This window comes from Strix uralensis, chromosome 6, assembly GCF_047716275.1.
Source record: "Strix uralensis isolate ZFMK-TIS-50842 chromosome 6, bStrUra1, whole genome shotgun sequence".
In the NCBI taxonomy this organism is placed as follows: domain Eukaryota; kingdom Metazoa; phylum Chordata; class Aves; order Strigiformes; family Strigidae; genus Strix; species Strix uralensis.
Genome location: NC_133977.1, coordinates 13,519,310 through 13,536,311, shown reverse-complemented (window position 1 = coordinate 13,536,311; position 17,002 = coordinate 13,519,310). Strand labels below are relative to the sequence as shown.

The following is a 17,002-nucleotide window of genomic DNA, read 5'->3' as shown; positions in this document are numbered from 1 at the left end:
TGCTTCTTTATGTCATTTTCTGGCTTGGAATCATACATTTATTGGCTTGAATTACAAAACGTGAGAATTCAGCTCTTTTATTTTCTACTAAAAATCACCTAGCTTTAAACAAGATGAAGAAGCAGCTATGCTGTGGTGAATTCTTTCAACAGATACAAAGCAATGGAATCTAACTAATCCACCTATATAAATGCAATCTTGTTGTGACAGTCACTTCAAATAGCTGCGCCCCTTAAATCTATCAATAGTCAACAAATCATATGAGAATAAACCTAAAAGTAACTCTTGTGATTAAATCTTACTACGTAAACAGGATTTGAGCAAAGTGCTTACTGTTGAATGCTTTGCTGAACAGGGGTGGATTTCGTTAAATGTCACCTCTTCATTATTAGACTGGCATTTTATAAGCTAGCAACAACTTTCTTTTGAAGTTCTCTTACAAAATACCAGTTCAGTGTGGGAAGTATTAGAGTACAGCTTGCATTGAAAATCTACAAGCACACTTGTAGAATTCGAATCACATTTACTGTGCTGCCTTTGGAAAATTATTTTTTTTCTTCAGCAGAAGTTTGAGGTTTTCTAGAAAGAAAGAAGATAGTTTTTTAAAGCTTCATTTTCTGTTTAATTGAATTTCATGTTGTATTTCTCCGTACCCTGTTTTTGCATGGCAAATAATACAAAAATAGAGTAACATTTTTCTTTTTGGGGGGAGGGGGCAACACAGATCTAAACTTCTGTTTTGTTCATGTTTTGTTTTCTTTACTTCTCTTTCCAGTAATGTTGAATGTATAAAACTCTTGCAAAGCAGTGGAGCAGATTTTAATAAGAAGGACAAATGTGGGAGGTAGGTAAATTATGAAGCTTGTTTAAAAAAGAAAAAAAAAAAAAGAATCTAGCAGGCAAGGAAGAAAGACCACCCCAGTCTGGAAATCATATGTTCTATGAAAAATTACAGTAAAATAAAGTAGGAGTTTGTTCTTCTCTGCAGAACTCTTGCTGCTGCAGTTATATGCCAGGCAGACAGGTGCAGGCTTCATTAAATACATAAAAGCCATCCTGCCCTCTTGAGTTTTCTGTTTTAAAATATCACAGGTTTATTTTTTTTTCCTTATTGCTTCTCTTATTGCCTAAATTCTTGTGCTTGTGTGCCCAAGACAATACCTGGATCGTGATGGTGATATTTGATGTGCTTCCTAGAGGTTTTTTTCCCCCATATGAACTGCTGCTATGAGTGTTGCTATGCTGGCTACATAAGATGCTGCAAGGGACACTGTGCTTTGCTCTGCCTCCCCACTGGAAGAAAGTAGTCTGTATGCAGAGCAACAGCAGAGGCTGTCACAGGCAATAGGTCGTTTGCAAGACACAGATTGATGATCTGTATCCTATTAGGCTTTGTAGGAGCACTAAAACTTCCTATTAACACATAATTTTGTTAAATTTCTGTAACTTTGCATTTCATCAGAGGAACTTAAGGCGCTGATATTGACTGCTTGAAATCTGTAGGAATGCAGCAGTTAAGGTTTATTGTTGTCCTTGGTGGTGCGTACTGGAATATGAGGTAACAAGTTGTCACTTATGTTCCAGGACACCTTTGCACTATGCAGCTGCAAATTGTCATTTCCACTGTATTGAGACACTGGTGACAACAGGAGCCAATATTAATGAAACGGATGACTGGGGACGCACCCCTTTGCACTATGCTGCTGCTTCTGACATGGACCGAAAGTAAGAAAGACTCTTTGTATTCCCTGTTTAAAGTGTTTTGCTAAATCAGTGCCATTCTATTCTCTTCATGATGCTGTCATTTGAGCCAAAATAGTGATCCCACTAGCAAACGTATCTCTCTCAGATGTATGCATAACTCCACACTGAGTTGCTCTGACTATAAGCCATATCCCCAGATGATGTGGCATTTCAGCTCTATGGATCACCTTTGATGTAACGCACAGTTTTGCAGCCACCCTGTCCTAGTGAACTATTTTCACAACGTTTTGTCTTCTGTTTTCTTCTGTGTGGTTTCCTTATAAGAGTAAGCTCAGAGAATTTTCTACATCTGCTTTGCAAGTCCATCAGAAGGGGTGGAGCAAGAGACAGCAGAAGGATAGATTTTCCTAGACGGGCTATAGTGACAGATGGACATCTGAAAAAGATGGGATAGATCTACCCAGCAGTCTCTCTCCACTGTCAGAGCTGATAAAAATGCTCACCCTGTCCAAACAGGTTGCTTTTTAGAGACTTTAAAAAGAGAGAGGCCTGGGGAATATGCTTTGGCAGAACGCAGTGCTGTTCTTTTGAGAAAGGGGGAAAACAGCTGCAAAACATAGAAATCCGTGGTTAGTGGCTGTAGTTTCTAATTCTCAGATAGTTGCATATTTTGGCAATCTCTTCCTTATAACATACTGTATAAAACAGGCTCACAGTTATCCTGTTAGTTCTCTCCTAAAACTGTTAGCGACCTGTATTTATTTTAGGTCATCCCATGTTTCTCTGTCTCATTCCTCTAAACAGTAAGGAACTATTTTTTTATTTTCTTGTATAGTGAAGTCTGGTAAAAATACATCTGGTTCATTCCCAGCAGAATACCACCTCAAAGCCACTGCAGGAAAACTTTGGCTTAACCTTATGGTAGAGGTTTGCATGCCATACCAGAGCCGTGGTAGCTTCTTCATCATTTGCTGTGATAATACTGACATAAAAAATGTCTTTCCTATCACCCTCAAATGTGAACAGTGCTGGGAAGAAGGCAGCAGAATTTTCAAAGGTCTGTGTTTGGCATTACAGTCAGAGTAGGCTTGTAGGAAGGCTTTCACCGCTGACTGTTTCTAATTCTGTCTTGCCAGGGTGAGGTGTTATTTGGGGTGTTGAGAATGGTTGTGCATTTTTCAGCTTTTGGCTCTTTGTAGGTGAAGTTCCTGCATTTAAATAAGCTCCTGATTAACTTCAGGATGCATCTACTTCCATCACTATTTTTTTTTTTTTATAAAAAAGCTTACTTCAGTCACATCCTGAACATTGGCAGGAATATGTGGCCTTTATTTGCCCCTATAGTCCAAACAAATTGATTCTGATATGGTGATGCTGTCTTCTCATTAAATTTTCCAGTTTGAGATGTTCTGGAAGAAGCCTTGTTACATAGATGAAACGCTATTTGCAGTCCATTATTTTATAGGTCAGCATATTTTTTTTCCTGCTGAATGGCAAAAAACTCCCAAGGTCACGCAACCTCAGTCCAAAGAATATTCATAATTATTTAACTTTGGATGTGGGCAGTTAATGAGCAGGGAGAAGTCTTGGTGCAGTGAGGTTGCCCTGTTGTTTCAACTATTTTGGTAAATGTTGCTTCTGGTCCCTTTCCTGCAATGGAAATCACAACAGCATTTTCATTAAATAGATGATTGCAGTTTCTGAGTACGTACTGTTTCTCCAGATCATCACTTATTCTCTTCAGGGAATCTTATTTTGGGATCTTGCTGATTTGTAGTTAACCGAAAGCAGATGCAGGTAGGACTTCAACATAGCATATGAGTACTGTCTATGAGCTTACAATGTTAATATTCAGGGGAGTTATTTTATTAATAATTAAGTTTTTTCTGAGTCAGTGGACATCTGGGTTTGTAGAACAACCATTATTTCTAGCACCCACAGGAAGAATGTCAAATCTTGACAGTTACGAATGGGAAATTGCATATTAAAGAAAGAATGTACTGTTCTGCATTGTGCAGAATCCAGTCAGGAATTTGCATGTTATATTGAGAGTGAAATTATCAACTGTCCTTCTACAAACCTTTCAAGCTACTAATCCATGATGATGGCAGTTTGTAATATATTCTGTGTTAGCCTTGGTGGCCAAGAAAGATCATAATCACAAGCTCACGATTGTAAGATCACAAATCATAGTCTTCTGTCTGCCATCCATCCAGCTGGGAAGCAGAGGTGCCAGAAATGATCTGGGTATGCAGGAATATGAGGACATGTTGAGCATTTTGAAGAATCCAGAGGACCTGACCAGGAGATTCACACAGTGTTGGCCAGATATTTCACAGAAAGTGATGAGAGTCAGCAACCCAGCTAATGCAGATTCAATATAGACCGATTTAGTATCAGTGATTAAAGTTTCTTTAAATCCTAAATGCTAGAGAAGAACTAGCAGGTTACTGAAGGAAGAAGCAAGCTGTGGTAATCCTGAGTTCCTCTCTGCAAAGGAAACAAAATGCACAGCATTGCTGTGGGAGAAACGGAGGGATTCTAGAAAGTGATGGTCAAACTGTTTCTGATAGAAACCGGAATTTTCTATGAGTTTTTTTCTGGCATTGACTTGTGGGATGATAAACTACCATGCTGTCTCCATAGCTTGCAAAACTTATTAGCTGCAGACCCATGAAGTACACACATTTAACTTGTATAATTCTTATTGTTGGCTGGAGGAGGTCAACTCATTGAAGAGGAGATTGGGGATGGGTGGCAGATTGCGGCAAAATCACTGGTATAATATTTTGAAAAAAAGTTGCATTTTTCTGTCCTCTGTGCTAAGAAGAAAGAATATTTTAGGTAACTCCCATGAAAATGCTGAAGAACTTGAAAGAGCCAATGAGATGAAGGAAAAAGAAGCTGCATTGTAAGTTTGGTGTCAATAAAGCAGTTAGACTCCATTTCTGGAGAATGCCACTGCTTTGGGCTGCAGTCTACCCTCTGCTTTTGCTCATTCATTGCTCTGCTAAACACAATGCTTGGCTTTAATGAGGGCTAACCTAAAGAAAAAAGCTCTATGCTCTTCTCCGTGCATATATTCCCTAATATTTCTGTTTCTGTGCTTGTTGCTGTTTCTTAATTGAAAATGCACTGCTTCAGTAATTTAATAATTCTTTAGTATCATGCACTGTCTTATTTTAATGCTTTTCACTGAGCACGGATGTTGCAAAAAGAAGTAGCCAATGGATTCCTCTATTTACTTGGATTGACATTTTCATCTAGCTGCTTAATGATTTTTTTGTTTTAAAAAATCCCCCTTTTCATATGACAGCCTTACATTCACTACAGATTACAAGCTATGGAAGAAAGTACCAATAACAAAACGATGATTTCTTGATGGTATAAGAAAAAGTGGCAGGCACTATAAAGAGCATAAGGGATCCTCTGAAAAACACACGGTTTAAAAAAAATTAGCCAACAAAGAAGAAAATATATTTATGAACATACATGGCAGGAAATTCACTCAGTTAAGTTTTTATTTTTCAGCTTGCCATAGTGCATGTTTGGAGGTTTGATCTAAGAATTTTTACGTACAGTAGTAACAATTCTAGGTGTTTACATCACGATACAGAGTGTGAAGGTTTATTTCAGGCTTTGTAATAGAAAATGATGTTGTGATCTAGAGTAGCAAAGGTTGGGTTGAAGATCGTTGTTTATGAAGAAGATCTTCAAAGATGAGTAGGAATTTTCTGTTTAAAAAATGGTGAATGTGGGGAGCTCTTGGTGAAAAGAGGGAAACTCGTAAGTGATTTGAGGTGCCGCTAGAAATACAGAATTAACTGCCAGTTTTCAGCACTGCTCCTAGTTCCAGTGAGAGATGTCTGTTAAATACTGTGAGATCTCATTTAAACCAGTGAATTGTCCACAGGTGTCTAGAGTTTCTTCTACAAAATGATGCCAATCCGTCCATCCAAGACAAAGAGGGGTACAACACTGTGCATTACGCTGCTGCCTATGGGCACCGGCAGTGTTTGGAACTGGTGAGTGCTCAGACAGTTTGGAGAACTCTTAACTGCTGAGATATATATATATATATATATATGTATATATGCTAGTATTATGAAATGCCCTGATGGTTACTATTTGAATTCTTTGGATATTCACAAATCTGTGAAAACCTGCAATACAGTGCAGTTAACTGAAGTATATGCAACCAGTTGTATCTTAAAAACATGTTAATCTTGATAATCCAGCCCTTGTTCAGTAAGCTGGTGCTTAAATGTTGTCTTTGAGTGGAGTCTATGTGTTCTCAAATTGTTTTTAACTGTGATCAAAATATTCTCGGTGTGTGTGTATGTGCCAGTAGTAAGGGATAGTTCCTAGTACATGATGGTGTATGTCTTCTGCAGCTGGCACATTATCTGACTTGCAAACTGAGAGAGTAAATAGCTTTTGTCAGCTGCATACCTGCAGTGCCTGTTTTTTCTCTGATGAAACAATAGGAGCATTGATAAAGTTACCATAATCAAGATTAACCTTGTATGCAATGTCACTGGGGTTTTTGTTGTCGTTGGTTTTTAATATCCTGCTCTTGAATGATTAGAAATTGTATCTTATAAGAAGCCAAACATTTTTAGCCGAAACTTGGATTTGGGAGATGTATAAGTATGGATTTATAGAAGTTTGTGACTTCTAAAAATCAGTGTCATGAAGATGGATGTTAACTGATCTGCTTTATATACAGGGTGATCCATCATTATTGTGTCACATATATGTAGGCTCCAATTGATTTTAAAAAAAGCTATAATAAGAAAATTGTATAGATGTTCAGGCTTTAGTAAGAACACTGTGTGCTGTTTAGTGTTTTATGTTGTTTGGTTCTTTCTTTGTTGAAGAGTCAAAGTACTTAATTATTGAAAAGGAGCTCTGCACAGCACGTGCTGCTTTCACACCACGTTTACCAGCCCTGTCAGGTACTGCCGCCACAGGAGAAATATTGCAGCTGGCCTACATCAGGGTCACAACAGCTAGAAAACCGTAACCTGTAATTACACAGGGCAGCCCTGGGCCAGAATTTCAGGTGGGATGTTAAGCCTTTTTAGCTCCCACCTGCAAGCATGTGTTTCTAGGACAATTAAATATTATTGATCTTTTGTTGCTTGTGGCAGCGAGTTTGGCCTTTCCTTGTGTTGAGTCTTTTCCTAGAGCTGATCTCTTGTGGCTCTGCACGTGGGCATGGAGGGGTCTTCTGCTGAGCCTGAAGCCCTTTTGGAACAAAAGCAAATGTGCTTGGTATTTGAAGGGTGTATATATAGAGTAGACTCCTCTGTGCTGTGTACAAGCCTACGCTTGTATGGCCACAGCAATGTGTATTGCAACCTTACCCGTGTCTTATCACCAGATTCTTGCATGACTTGCCCGAGCAGAGATCTCTATAACGGCGTCTTCACTGGGGAATTGTCTTTCAGCTTTCTTATCATAGTCCCTGTGCACCACTAGCGTGGAGCAGGCATGGAGCAAGGTCCCCTGTCTTTTCTTTTGCTTGTTGCTGTGCATGTTTTCTGGCAACATATCAGCTGCAGACAGTGAGCTGCTATTGAGTCCTAGTGTTGCTTAGGCTTGCCAGACAAAAGGAAGAGCTGGGAATGCATATCAGAGGTGTTGGATTTTATTTTAATTTTGGAGGGTGAAATGCAAACTGTGGGCTAGAGACAGCTGTGCAGCAAGTGTTCTATATTTGGACAGAGAAATTCAATGTTTTTCCATGTCGGTCTTCCCATATTTGTGACTAGCTGCAGTATACAAACCCAAGGTCAAGCATCATTTGCAGAGTTGTAGTCATACAGCTGTTCTGTGTACAGTGGTCAAAGAAAACTGCTACAAATTTTAGCCTATTGCATGCAAAGGGCCACTATTGTGTGCTAGGGTGTCTACCCTGAAAGTTCTGTGGGGACTGGGATTTTTCCATTGGTTTTCAGAGGTTGACAGACATCTTGTTTTCTCTCTGAAATACAAAAGCTAAATGTACCAGAAAGCATGTGTGCTCAATCAACAGAAGGACCAGGACTTGTCATCTTTGCACCTACTGTCAGGAGAAGGTGATTCTGTTTTGTTCATGTGAGCACTTGTCCCTTAGCTGTGAGGAGTTACTGAGGCTTGAGTGTAAGAACTTATATCTCATAACAGTGACTAATAGATATGAGCACCGCCTTTATGATGATTTTTTTTGCATTGCTTGGATTCAGGATGGCAAAAGGGTCGGGACCAAAGTCTTGAGTGGCTGAAAGGTAATTATGCTGTGGGCATGAAATGAAAATAATCCTTGTGCCTAGGTTTATCCACATATTCCAATATGAGACTCCCAGATGTTAAGACAATTCTTGATTCCTGTGCTTCATTTGGTAAACTAGTGTCATCTATAGACATCACTATCCTGTAATGCAATCAAGTTAGTTTTGGTAGAGTTGTGGTTCATGGCTATTTGTAGGCTGTGTGTAAAAGCTGCCATAAGAATTAATCTGGTACAGATGGAAAGGAGCCTCGCTGCTTTGTGAGGCTGACTGTTAGCTTGGTCACAGTTTGTTGTGCTCTCTGTGGTGGACCTATGACAAGGACTTTGTCATGAACCATGATCTTTATTTCTGGTAGCTATTAACCACAGTACATTGACTGCTCTAGTTATTCATAGTTGAATGAAGCATCCACTAAGGTTTAATTGCTTCTAGGCATGACTTTTATCTAGAGACCTCTTCTTTTCCACACAGCGTAGCAAAGAGAACAGTAAGTCATCAAATGCCATCTTAGTCCTCAAGCCTCTGTTTATCTAATGGAAAGCCAGAAAATCGGCAACGCCATTTGCCTCATTTCTCTCTTCTGAGCCACACTGGGCTCTCCTCAGTAATGGTGGAGGCAGCTGCCGATTCCAGTTAATGCTGGAGGTTCACTTGGTGGACTAGTGTAGAGTAGGTGCACAAGGACAGCTGGCTGTGTCTGAGGAGTACTTGACTAGTTTTGTTGCTGTATCTTGGAAATACATTTTTCTCGTTTTTCTTGTCTTCAGTTCTAATGAAAAGAAAAAGTAAGATTCACAACACTTTTATTTGCTCTTACTTAAGGAACAGTGGGAGTCCAGCAGCCCTAATTCCAATGTAAATATGTCTGTAGATAGGCAAAGAGATTTTAAATTTTGGTTTCACATGTGCAATAACAAAGATAAATTGATGTCTTTCTTAAAAGTGCTAACTTTGAACCACTAATTTGTATCCTAGGAACTCTGACGTAATACTCCTAAAATATTTCCAATCCCTTCCATCCTGAAGAAGAGATTTTCGGTCAGGATTATTGAAATAACAACATTATTTTTCAGTGCCAAATTAACTCTTATTTTACTGTTTTATCCCTTGGGTAAATATTTTTGGTTTATTATTGATAGCTCATAGATGAATGTATCTAGGAATTATCTTCCCTAGAACAAGACAGTTCTTTATGGGCTCTTTAGAGGAAGCAGTGCATATAAAATATGAAGCTTTAGTTCTGATCAAAAGTAAGGCAAAGTGGGTGCAACGATAATCTTGATTTTATGAGTAATGGTTACTAATATTTCTCTACATGCCTAATACCGAACTTTGGCAAAATGTTAGGGAAATTTTTAGTGTTCCAGAACATGTCAAGTTTATAAAAGACCTTGCAAGATTAATTTTTTCCTCCCCTCTCCCTCCTAGTTTTTATAGCAGGTATCTAAAATAGCTTATTTCTAAATAAATGGTCACTTAAAAAAACAACTTTGGAAGAAGAAGATACAGTATCCAGTGGAGTTTCCTTCCCTGAGGGATCTGATCTGTGCTTCAAGCACCATAGCTCCTCAGCATTACAAAATATTTACACATTTGAGTACAGTTTAGGAAAGGCTAGTTTATCTATGAAAATATATTTTCATTTTTTGACTTCTGTGTTTACTGTGAGCCCAATACCTTGGCCAGAATTTAGCTAAATTGCTTTGTGGGTAGAGGAAAGGTATTAGGAGAAATGAGGATTAAGAGTGAAAACGTCATATCCTTTGACCCAAACAAATAAAATGTGTGTTTATGTGTTCAACCACAGAGCTCAATGACAGAAGCTTTTTTTCCTGGAGGACCTTTAGGTTGTCAGGGATATTAGTGGGGTAGTTGCCCTGCAAGGAATGATGTGATGTTGCTAAAAAGAGGAGAGTGGAAGCAGATTCTTGAATTCTTTCTCCATCTGTAAGAAGCCATTCATAAAGGCTGAATGGTGGGCATGTGTGCTCGCAATCAACTGAAACTCCCATCTGCTTCCCTACTTCTAAAAATAACCTCACGTTTGTTAAGATTGGGACTAACTTCTTTGGTGTTCCGTAGTCAGGGATATCGGTCACGATCGCTAGCTGGTATTTTAGAGCTGATCACATCACCAAACTACTTTGAAAAAAAGAAAAATATGGTGGGTTTTTTCATTGAAATGATCTCTTATCACAAAATCCTTAGTGGTGGGAAAAGAGTGAAATTGAAATTGTAATTTCACATTAAAATTCTATCTGGAGAGCCAGTCAAGCACTTTGTGCTGGTAAAAATAGGTTTCTGTGCAGTGTTAGGGCAAACAGAATTAAACGCCTGTCTCCTGTAGTGAAATCTCCTCTCTGACTGTAAGACTTGATGATTATTTTTTCTTTTAATCTGCTCTTCTCTTTATTCCATCAGCAAATGAAATTCAGTCTTTGGCTAATAGAAATTGAGGATGGGAGGAAGTATGGTTTAACCGAAAACAGCGTCCAAAAGAAAAGGCAGATCTCAGTCTGCCTGCCTGCCTGCCTGAAGCAAGGCGATGCGCACGGCTGGGTGTGTCAGGGAGAAGGGGCAGAGGGAGATTTCTTGCTAGCAGGAGGCCAAAATGCCCATGCCATGAAAGGAGAGGCTGGGTTTGAAGAGAAAGAAAACGCCTTTCATTAGACGGGCTGTTGCCACTGGAAAATAGTTAAGCCTTAAGCCGTGCCTTCCAACATTTGGTTCCTTAACCTGTGGAAAAATTGAAATCAGAGACTGCATAAATCTTTGATGTGGCTGCTGCTAATTATATATGTCTCTTATCAACAAGAATTTGTTCATTCATCCATCTGAGAGCAGGACACTGGTAATTAGTGATGAGTGAATCACAAGTGTGGTTAGGATAGGTGTTCAAAAGCCTTTTGCCACATGGCGATCTGGCTTGGATGCTTGTCCAGCAGCAGCCTCTAGGCCTCCTTCTGACCCAAATCTTTACATTCTGGGTTTTCTCCTTATAAATGCCTGTCCCTCTCCACGACCAACACCCTCTTTCTTAAAGGGAGTGTTTTGTCTGAAACCAGTGGTGATAGTGTTTCGTGTGGTGAATGACTTCGTATCTGTGTCTATGAGTGCTTTTCCTACGTGGAAGCTCCTCTTTTGGTGGAGAAGTGCAAAGTCATTAACTCAAGCGGTTCTAAAAAGGAAAAGAACTTAGGAACTTAATGCTTGAAGATAACTTTAATGAACCTAATTTGTCTATCAGTCCTAGAAGCCCCCAAATCATGGCAGATTGATTTAATCACTTAAGTTTTGATGTCAGCATTAGTGCGATATGTACCCAGTGGTTAAATGATCAATAGGAGCCTCTACATCCTAGCTATACTGGTATATGTTAGCTTATAGCAGTGCATTTTGGCTTTGATTTTGTGTTTTGGAAACTAGATAATTTTGATCCTAAAAAATGTTTTCTAGAAAGCTAATGCTACTTGTGAACTCAATGAGCGCAGGAATTTACCATGTGCTCTGGCACCCTGCTGGCACTTTGGCTTGTAGGGATAGGAGTATTGCCTAGCATCTCTGAGGTTTATTTTCTGTCTCTCTGACAGATTTTCTTTTTTTAGTTTATATTTTTATTTTCCTTGGGTGGAGAAGCAAGGCACTTAACATCTGCTGTCTTCTGACAGAGAATAACAAGGCCCTTGCAGAAGTACAGGAGACATTTTTTCTTCAGTTTGGAAGGAGGTCATGGACTTCTGCTGTTGCCTTAAATACCTGTCTGTGTAGCTGTGTGTGTGGTGTTTAAATGTGTGAAGAATATCTGATTCCCTCAAATCTACTGAATCCAATGAAAAAGGGCATTTGATCATGGCATATGGCATTGCATTAGACCGTATAGCTCAGAATGAGCTGTGGCCACTGGAATTTTAGGGGTGTAATCAGGCTTATTTATACAAAGCAAGATGTTTGCCTGCATGAGCAGACTTTCAAAAAGAAACTATCACTGGTCTGTTGGTTTTTGTAGGCTTTCAAAGCAATCTAATTTCATTAGGCAAAGTCTCCCACAGTGTGTGTATTTTGTGTCTGTATATCTGTATTTTGTCAATGGAGTAGATTGATCTAAACATTCTCATTATTTTCCTCTCTCCCCTCATCCCTTACGAAGCAATGCAACTGGTGTCTATTCACAGGAGCTGTCTGACAGCAGGCAGTAGTCTTACTGCTTCAGGAGTCTTTCATCCGTAGGTGAACAGTGCAGAGATGGGTGCACGCAAGATGAGGTCTTGATTTATGATTCTGTTCATGCACTGCTTGCAATGCAGTTTATTCTACAGGAAAAACCAAACAAAACAAAAAACCAAGAAACACTTGCAGATTACCATTACTTGAATACTTATGTCTTTAATTATTCTAATTGACATTTTTAATTAGATTGGAAGCAAAACTCCATTGGATATAGTGAGTAAATGAAAAATGATTGCATGTTGTGTATTTTCATTTTTATTTAAACTTCTTAGTATTTTGCAAATCCTTGTATTCACTCTGATAAAGCCTGAGGAAGAAGAATCACAACTCTTAACTAGCATGCCATGTACTTCAAGCAACTGCATGTGTGCTGCTTTCATTTCCATTGGATTTCCTTCTTGCTGTTGCTTACAGGCTCAAGCTTTGCTAGGAAGTCTGTTGCTTTTCCTCAGTCAGTCTTAGGAGCTGTGAGTCAAGTGCACGTACCTGACTGGCATGACATTTTTCTGGATGTTAAAGTAACTTTGCATTTGGTAATGTGAAATGGAACCAACACTTGTCTGTTTTCTGGAAGTTTGTGGCTAATTTCAAAGTGGTTCAGAGAAGAAATGTAAATTCCACATCTTCAAGTGAGTCTGAATTTAAAAAGCACTTGTGTGTATTTCACAGTAGAGGCACAAATGAGAGGAGAGTAGCAAAAATACCATTGAAATGCACATTTTTTAAATTGACTGTCACTGTATTTCACCAGTGCTTGAATTTTCTGGCTAAAAAGGAAAGTTTTAAAGGATAATAATTTCTCTAAGTAAAAGCCTTCCTATACCTTTTACACAAGTGTGGGAAATTTACGAAACTTTCACTGGGTAAGAGGGTCCTTAAATCAAAGTATGAGGCTTTACAGAACCTTTGAGGTAGAATTTCTGGCCAGAAAGAAACATGATATACATGATTGGAGTGTGAAAGTTCCAGGTTCAAATCTCTGCCCTGACTGACAAAGAAATTGGATTTGTACATCTCGGGAAGTGACCAACATATTATGCTGGCTGGTACTGGGTGGGATCTCTCACTCTCATTTGGAGCTGTCCTGCTTCGTATAGTACTCGCTGGGTGAGAATCTTCTGCATAACCCACTGAGTATGGCACTCGTATGTCTTAATATGAAATGATTTTGTATGAAGTGGAAGAGCTCCAACAGAAGATTAGTGTCCCACATGAGAACAGCCAGTGGCCTGGAGGTCTGCTTGAATTTTGAGATTTAGATATGTTTAAAGACTTGAACGTTGTTCTCTTATATGCCAGGTAAGTGTCCCATTTGCATGGCGGTGACTGTTCTGGTAGGTATTGGATATTTAAACTTTGTACTGGAAGAGTTGCATGGACCTACTAATAAATTTCTTCAGACTCAGTCTACCTAAACTCTTGTGAAACAACTTCTTGCTTATGTTATTTTAACTTCACCCATAATCTACACACATGAGTGAAATTGATGTAAATACTGATTAATCTGATTTTTAAAGCCTGATTTTAGGGAACATATCAGACACTGGGTTAAGGATATGTATTGGTTTTAACCTGATCAAATTGAAATAATTTGATCATTTATATTTACAAATATGGAAAGAGCTTATAGGATTGCTTGTCCCCCTCAAGGATATGTTTGTACCTCTTCACCTTTGAATTGTTCAATCAAGAATAATTCTGAGATTTAAAAATGTGTTTCCTTGGTATAAAGTAGTACAGAAGTTAAATCTATTACTGTTTTCTATCTCATCTGAAAAAAATGATGAGACTCTTCAGTCTTGTGCTTGCTACTTGCTGGAAAAGCCTTTATTTAAACGAAGCTGCTGCTGGTATGTTTTTTCCCAGTAGAGACAATTATCTATTGCAATTTATCAGGACAAATGAGATTAAAAATTACATCCTAGCTGATATACTTTTATTTAGTTATGAAAGTGACATTAAAAATTGTTAGTAATTGCCACTTCTGAATGACCTTGTAAGTGATAAGCTACATTGCTATGTAATTATTGCAGAAGAGCAATGTTCAACTCTTTCTTTTGTCTTAATTGCCTTTTGATCAGCTCTTCACATGTGTGAAAATTTCTGAACGCTGTTTGCTTAATAACCTTTCAGAGTAAAGGCCATTTACAGATTTTACACATGCAATCTAATGTTTTGCCATTTTACGATTAATATTAGTAGCGCCAAACTGAAGAAGTTCATTAACAGTGCTGGAAGTAGGCGTGTTGGAATATACAAGTTGCCTTACTCATTAAAATAGTAAAACTCTCAAAGAAAAGTCACTTTAACTTAAGGGGTAGTTAGCTCAAACCTTTGACATAACTACCAGTAGTGCGCTTAAATGGCTGTGCCTAGAGGTGTGGGTGCATGATGGCTTCTACAGAATCACGCGTTTTGTTCATTTTTAGGATTTGAGATAGCACCCATTGTTACAGTGTCTGTGGTTTGAAGTCTCTTCTGACATCTTCCTTTTAAAAGTGTAGCTTAAACCTTTTATGCATGATGAAAATATTATCTCCTTTTCTGCCTAATGGTAATTTTAAATTACCGCGATGCTCCATGAAGCTGCCTTTTTTTTTTTGACCAGAGCTGATTTTTAGAATATATTATCGTCTATAAGGACAATCATATAAAGTATCCTGACTCATTAACTGGCATATCTGAGTCAGAAAAAAAAATGGAGGGGGAAAAAAAATCTCACACCATATCCCGCCATATAATCCTTTATTATAACCACAGACTAAAATCAAGCAGTAAATCCTCTTATGCCTGTAAATACCCTTACTGTACAAATAAACCAGTGAGAACTGTAAAAGTTATTAATCTTCATACAGAGCTGGGGGAGAGAAGACAGTTTATAATAGCAGCCTTGTAGTGCTATTAGTTTATAACAATAGAACTGAATAATTGACAGGTTATCTTACTTTGTCTGCATCTCACTCCCAAAGCATTCAAGTTCCTGTTTAAGAGCATGAAGAAGACTTTACAAAATAATCACATACAGTATTAAATAGCACTGTTATGGGAAGTGAAGGAGTCATGCTGGGAATTTCCAAGAGGCAGAAGAGAGTATGGGTATCCTTACCTTTTAAAAGGTTATCACCTCACCAGAGAGAAGGGTGCCATCAATTTCACTTGCAGTGTCTCTGCACAATTCTGACATCTGCTTAAAATCTGCAATCAAGATATAGAAATGCAATCAGCTAAAAGACATAATTTCAATGGCACAAGAAATTAGAAATGAGATACGATGGGACATTCTCCAGTCAGCCACCACTAACCATGAACTGTTAGTAATTGATGCTTACTTGTCTGTCTTCAGTGAAAAGCACTGGCCAGGTTCTGACAGGCAGGTATGTGTCACAGCACAGCAGACACGCTTGGATTGCGCTGTGTGGTCTGTGGATTTAAGCTTCCATGGCTGTCAGCGCAAACAGTTTGAGCAATTCACCTTTTTAAAAACATGCAACTGTGGGTAGCTTCTTACAAGTACGCTCTAAGATGGAAGCATTATGGAGCTAGAGCCCCCAAGGACACACTGTTTTATGTGTTCTTATTACAAATACATAGAATTTACTATAAATACATTCTTAAAACCATAGAAACACTGGTGAAACTGGAGAATTGCTTGGTAACTTGGACCTGGCACTTTTTGTCTCTTTGCACATGATGTTTATCCTTCAGGTGACTTAGTTTTAATTGTTATAAAGCGGTGCTTAACAAGGCATACTAAAAAATTATTAGTGCTGTGTCTTCTTGCTCTCCTTTATAATTTCTCTTCTCGCACTGTATGGCTATGTACTTGAACGCTACCAGCTTTACCATGGAATTCCTGTTTATGCTTGACTTTATGATGGAGATGTTCAGCCTTAGGAGTAATAAGCTCATTAAGTCTAGTCTGCATCAGCCAAAGCTGCTTTAACTCTAAGCCATGGAGATGCCTTTTGTGAGGGGCTCTGCAATCCCACAATTTGTTCCTTTAGAGCCTTAATTTTGTCAATTTTCTGTGTGATTTTTTTTCATCTACTCGAAAGGCAATTACCTGCCTTGTTCCAGGAGACTTTTGGAACCTTCTGACAGGTTAAAGGAAGTATTTCTTTGTTAAGATTTTGATCGTGGCATTTCAACAGATGATGATAAATGTAATTAAAAGTGATTAAATTAGTCTGCTGTGCTGGCCTTATGGACTCAGAGTACAGGCCAGTATTAGGCAGATAGAGAAACAGTCTTAGTGCTTGGGTTGGTTTGGTGGAATTTTTTAGTTTGTTTACTCAGTAGAGAAAATCAGAATGTATTCATGTATTCAGAGCTGGCTACTGCTTCATCCTGTTTATAGCTATCTTTTATATAAGAGAAGAACAATATTTTAAACTGGAGGTGGCTCCACATGGTAAGACCAAATGTGTTTCCTAACTCTGCCCCAAACCTACTGAAAAACTGGTGTGGGACTTGATTTTTTTTTTTTTTTTTCCGCCTTAGCTGCAGGGAAGTGTTAAAATCTGTATTACCGGTTAATACACACACCCACTTGCTTATAAGTGGTATTTGCTTCAACACACTTTTCTTTCCCAGTCCTGACGTTTTACTAGGCACAAAATATACAAATAAATGAAATTACTGCTTAATTTTCTAGCTTTTTCATAGATTTCAGATTAGTGTCCTGGTTTAATAAGAGATTTGTGACACCTTATGCATTATTAATTCTAGCTTGTATTCCAGATTGATTTTTGTATAAATTTATCCTTGATACAGCTCTATTAAAGACTAATTTA

General features: G+C 38.4%; 1 protein-coding gene across 10 annotated transcripts in view; it reads left to right on the top strand.

The window, feature by feature from the left end:
- The window catches only part of ANKRD44 (ankyrin repeat domain 44), a 144,114-nt gene that overhangs the window by 101,752 nt on the left and 25,360 nt on the right, over window positions 1-17,002 (top strand). For 4 of the 10 annotated variants that reach the window (XM_074872773.1, XM_074872770.1, XM_074872772.1 and 1 more), the window contains exons 13-16: window positions 776-844; window positions 1,585-1,725; window positions 4,535-4,615; window positions 5,618-5,729. In XM_074872773.1, coding sequence (XP_074728874.1) covers window positions 776-844; window positions 1,585-1,725; window positions 4,535-4,615; window positions 5,618-5,729 — 403 coding nt within the window. Of the gene's footprint in view, window positions 1-775; window positions 845-1,584; window positions 1,726-4,504; window positions 4,616-5,617; window positions 5,730-12,395; window positions 12,423-17,002 lie in introns of all 10 variants that reach the window. The other 6 variants (XM_074872767.1, XM_074872771.1, XM_074872763.1 and 3 more) reach the window with 4 other exon arrangements.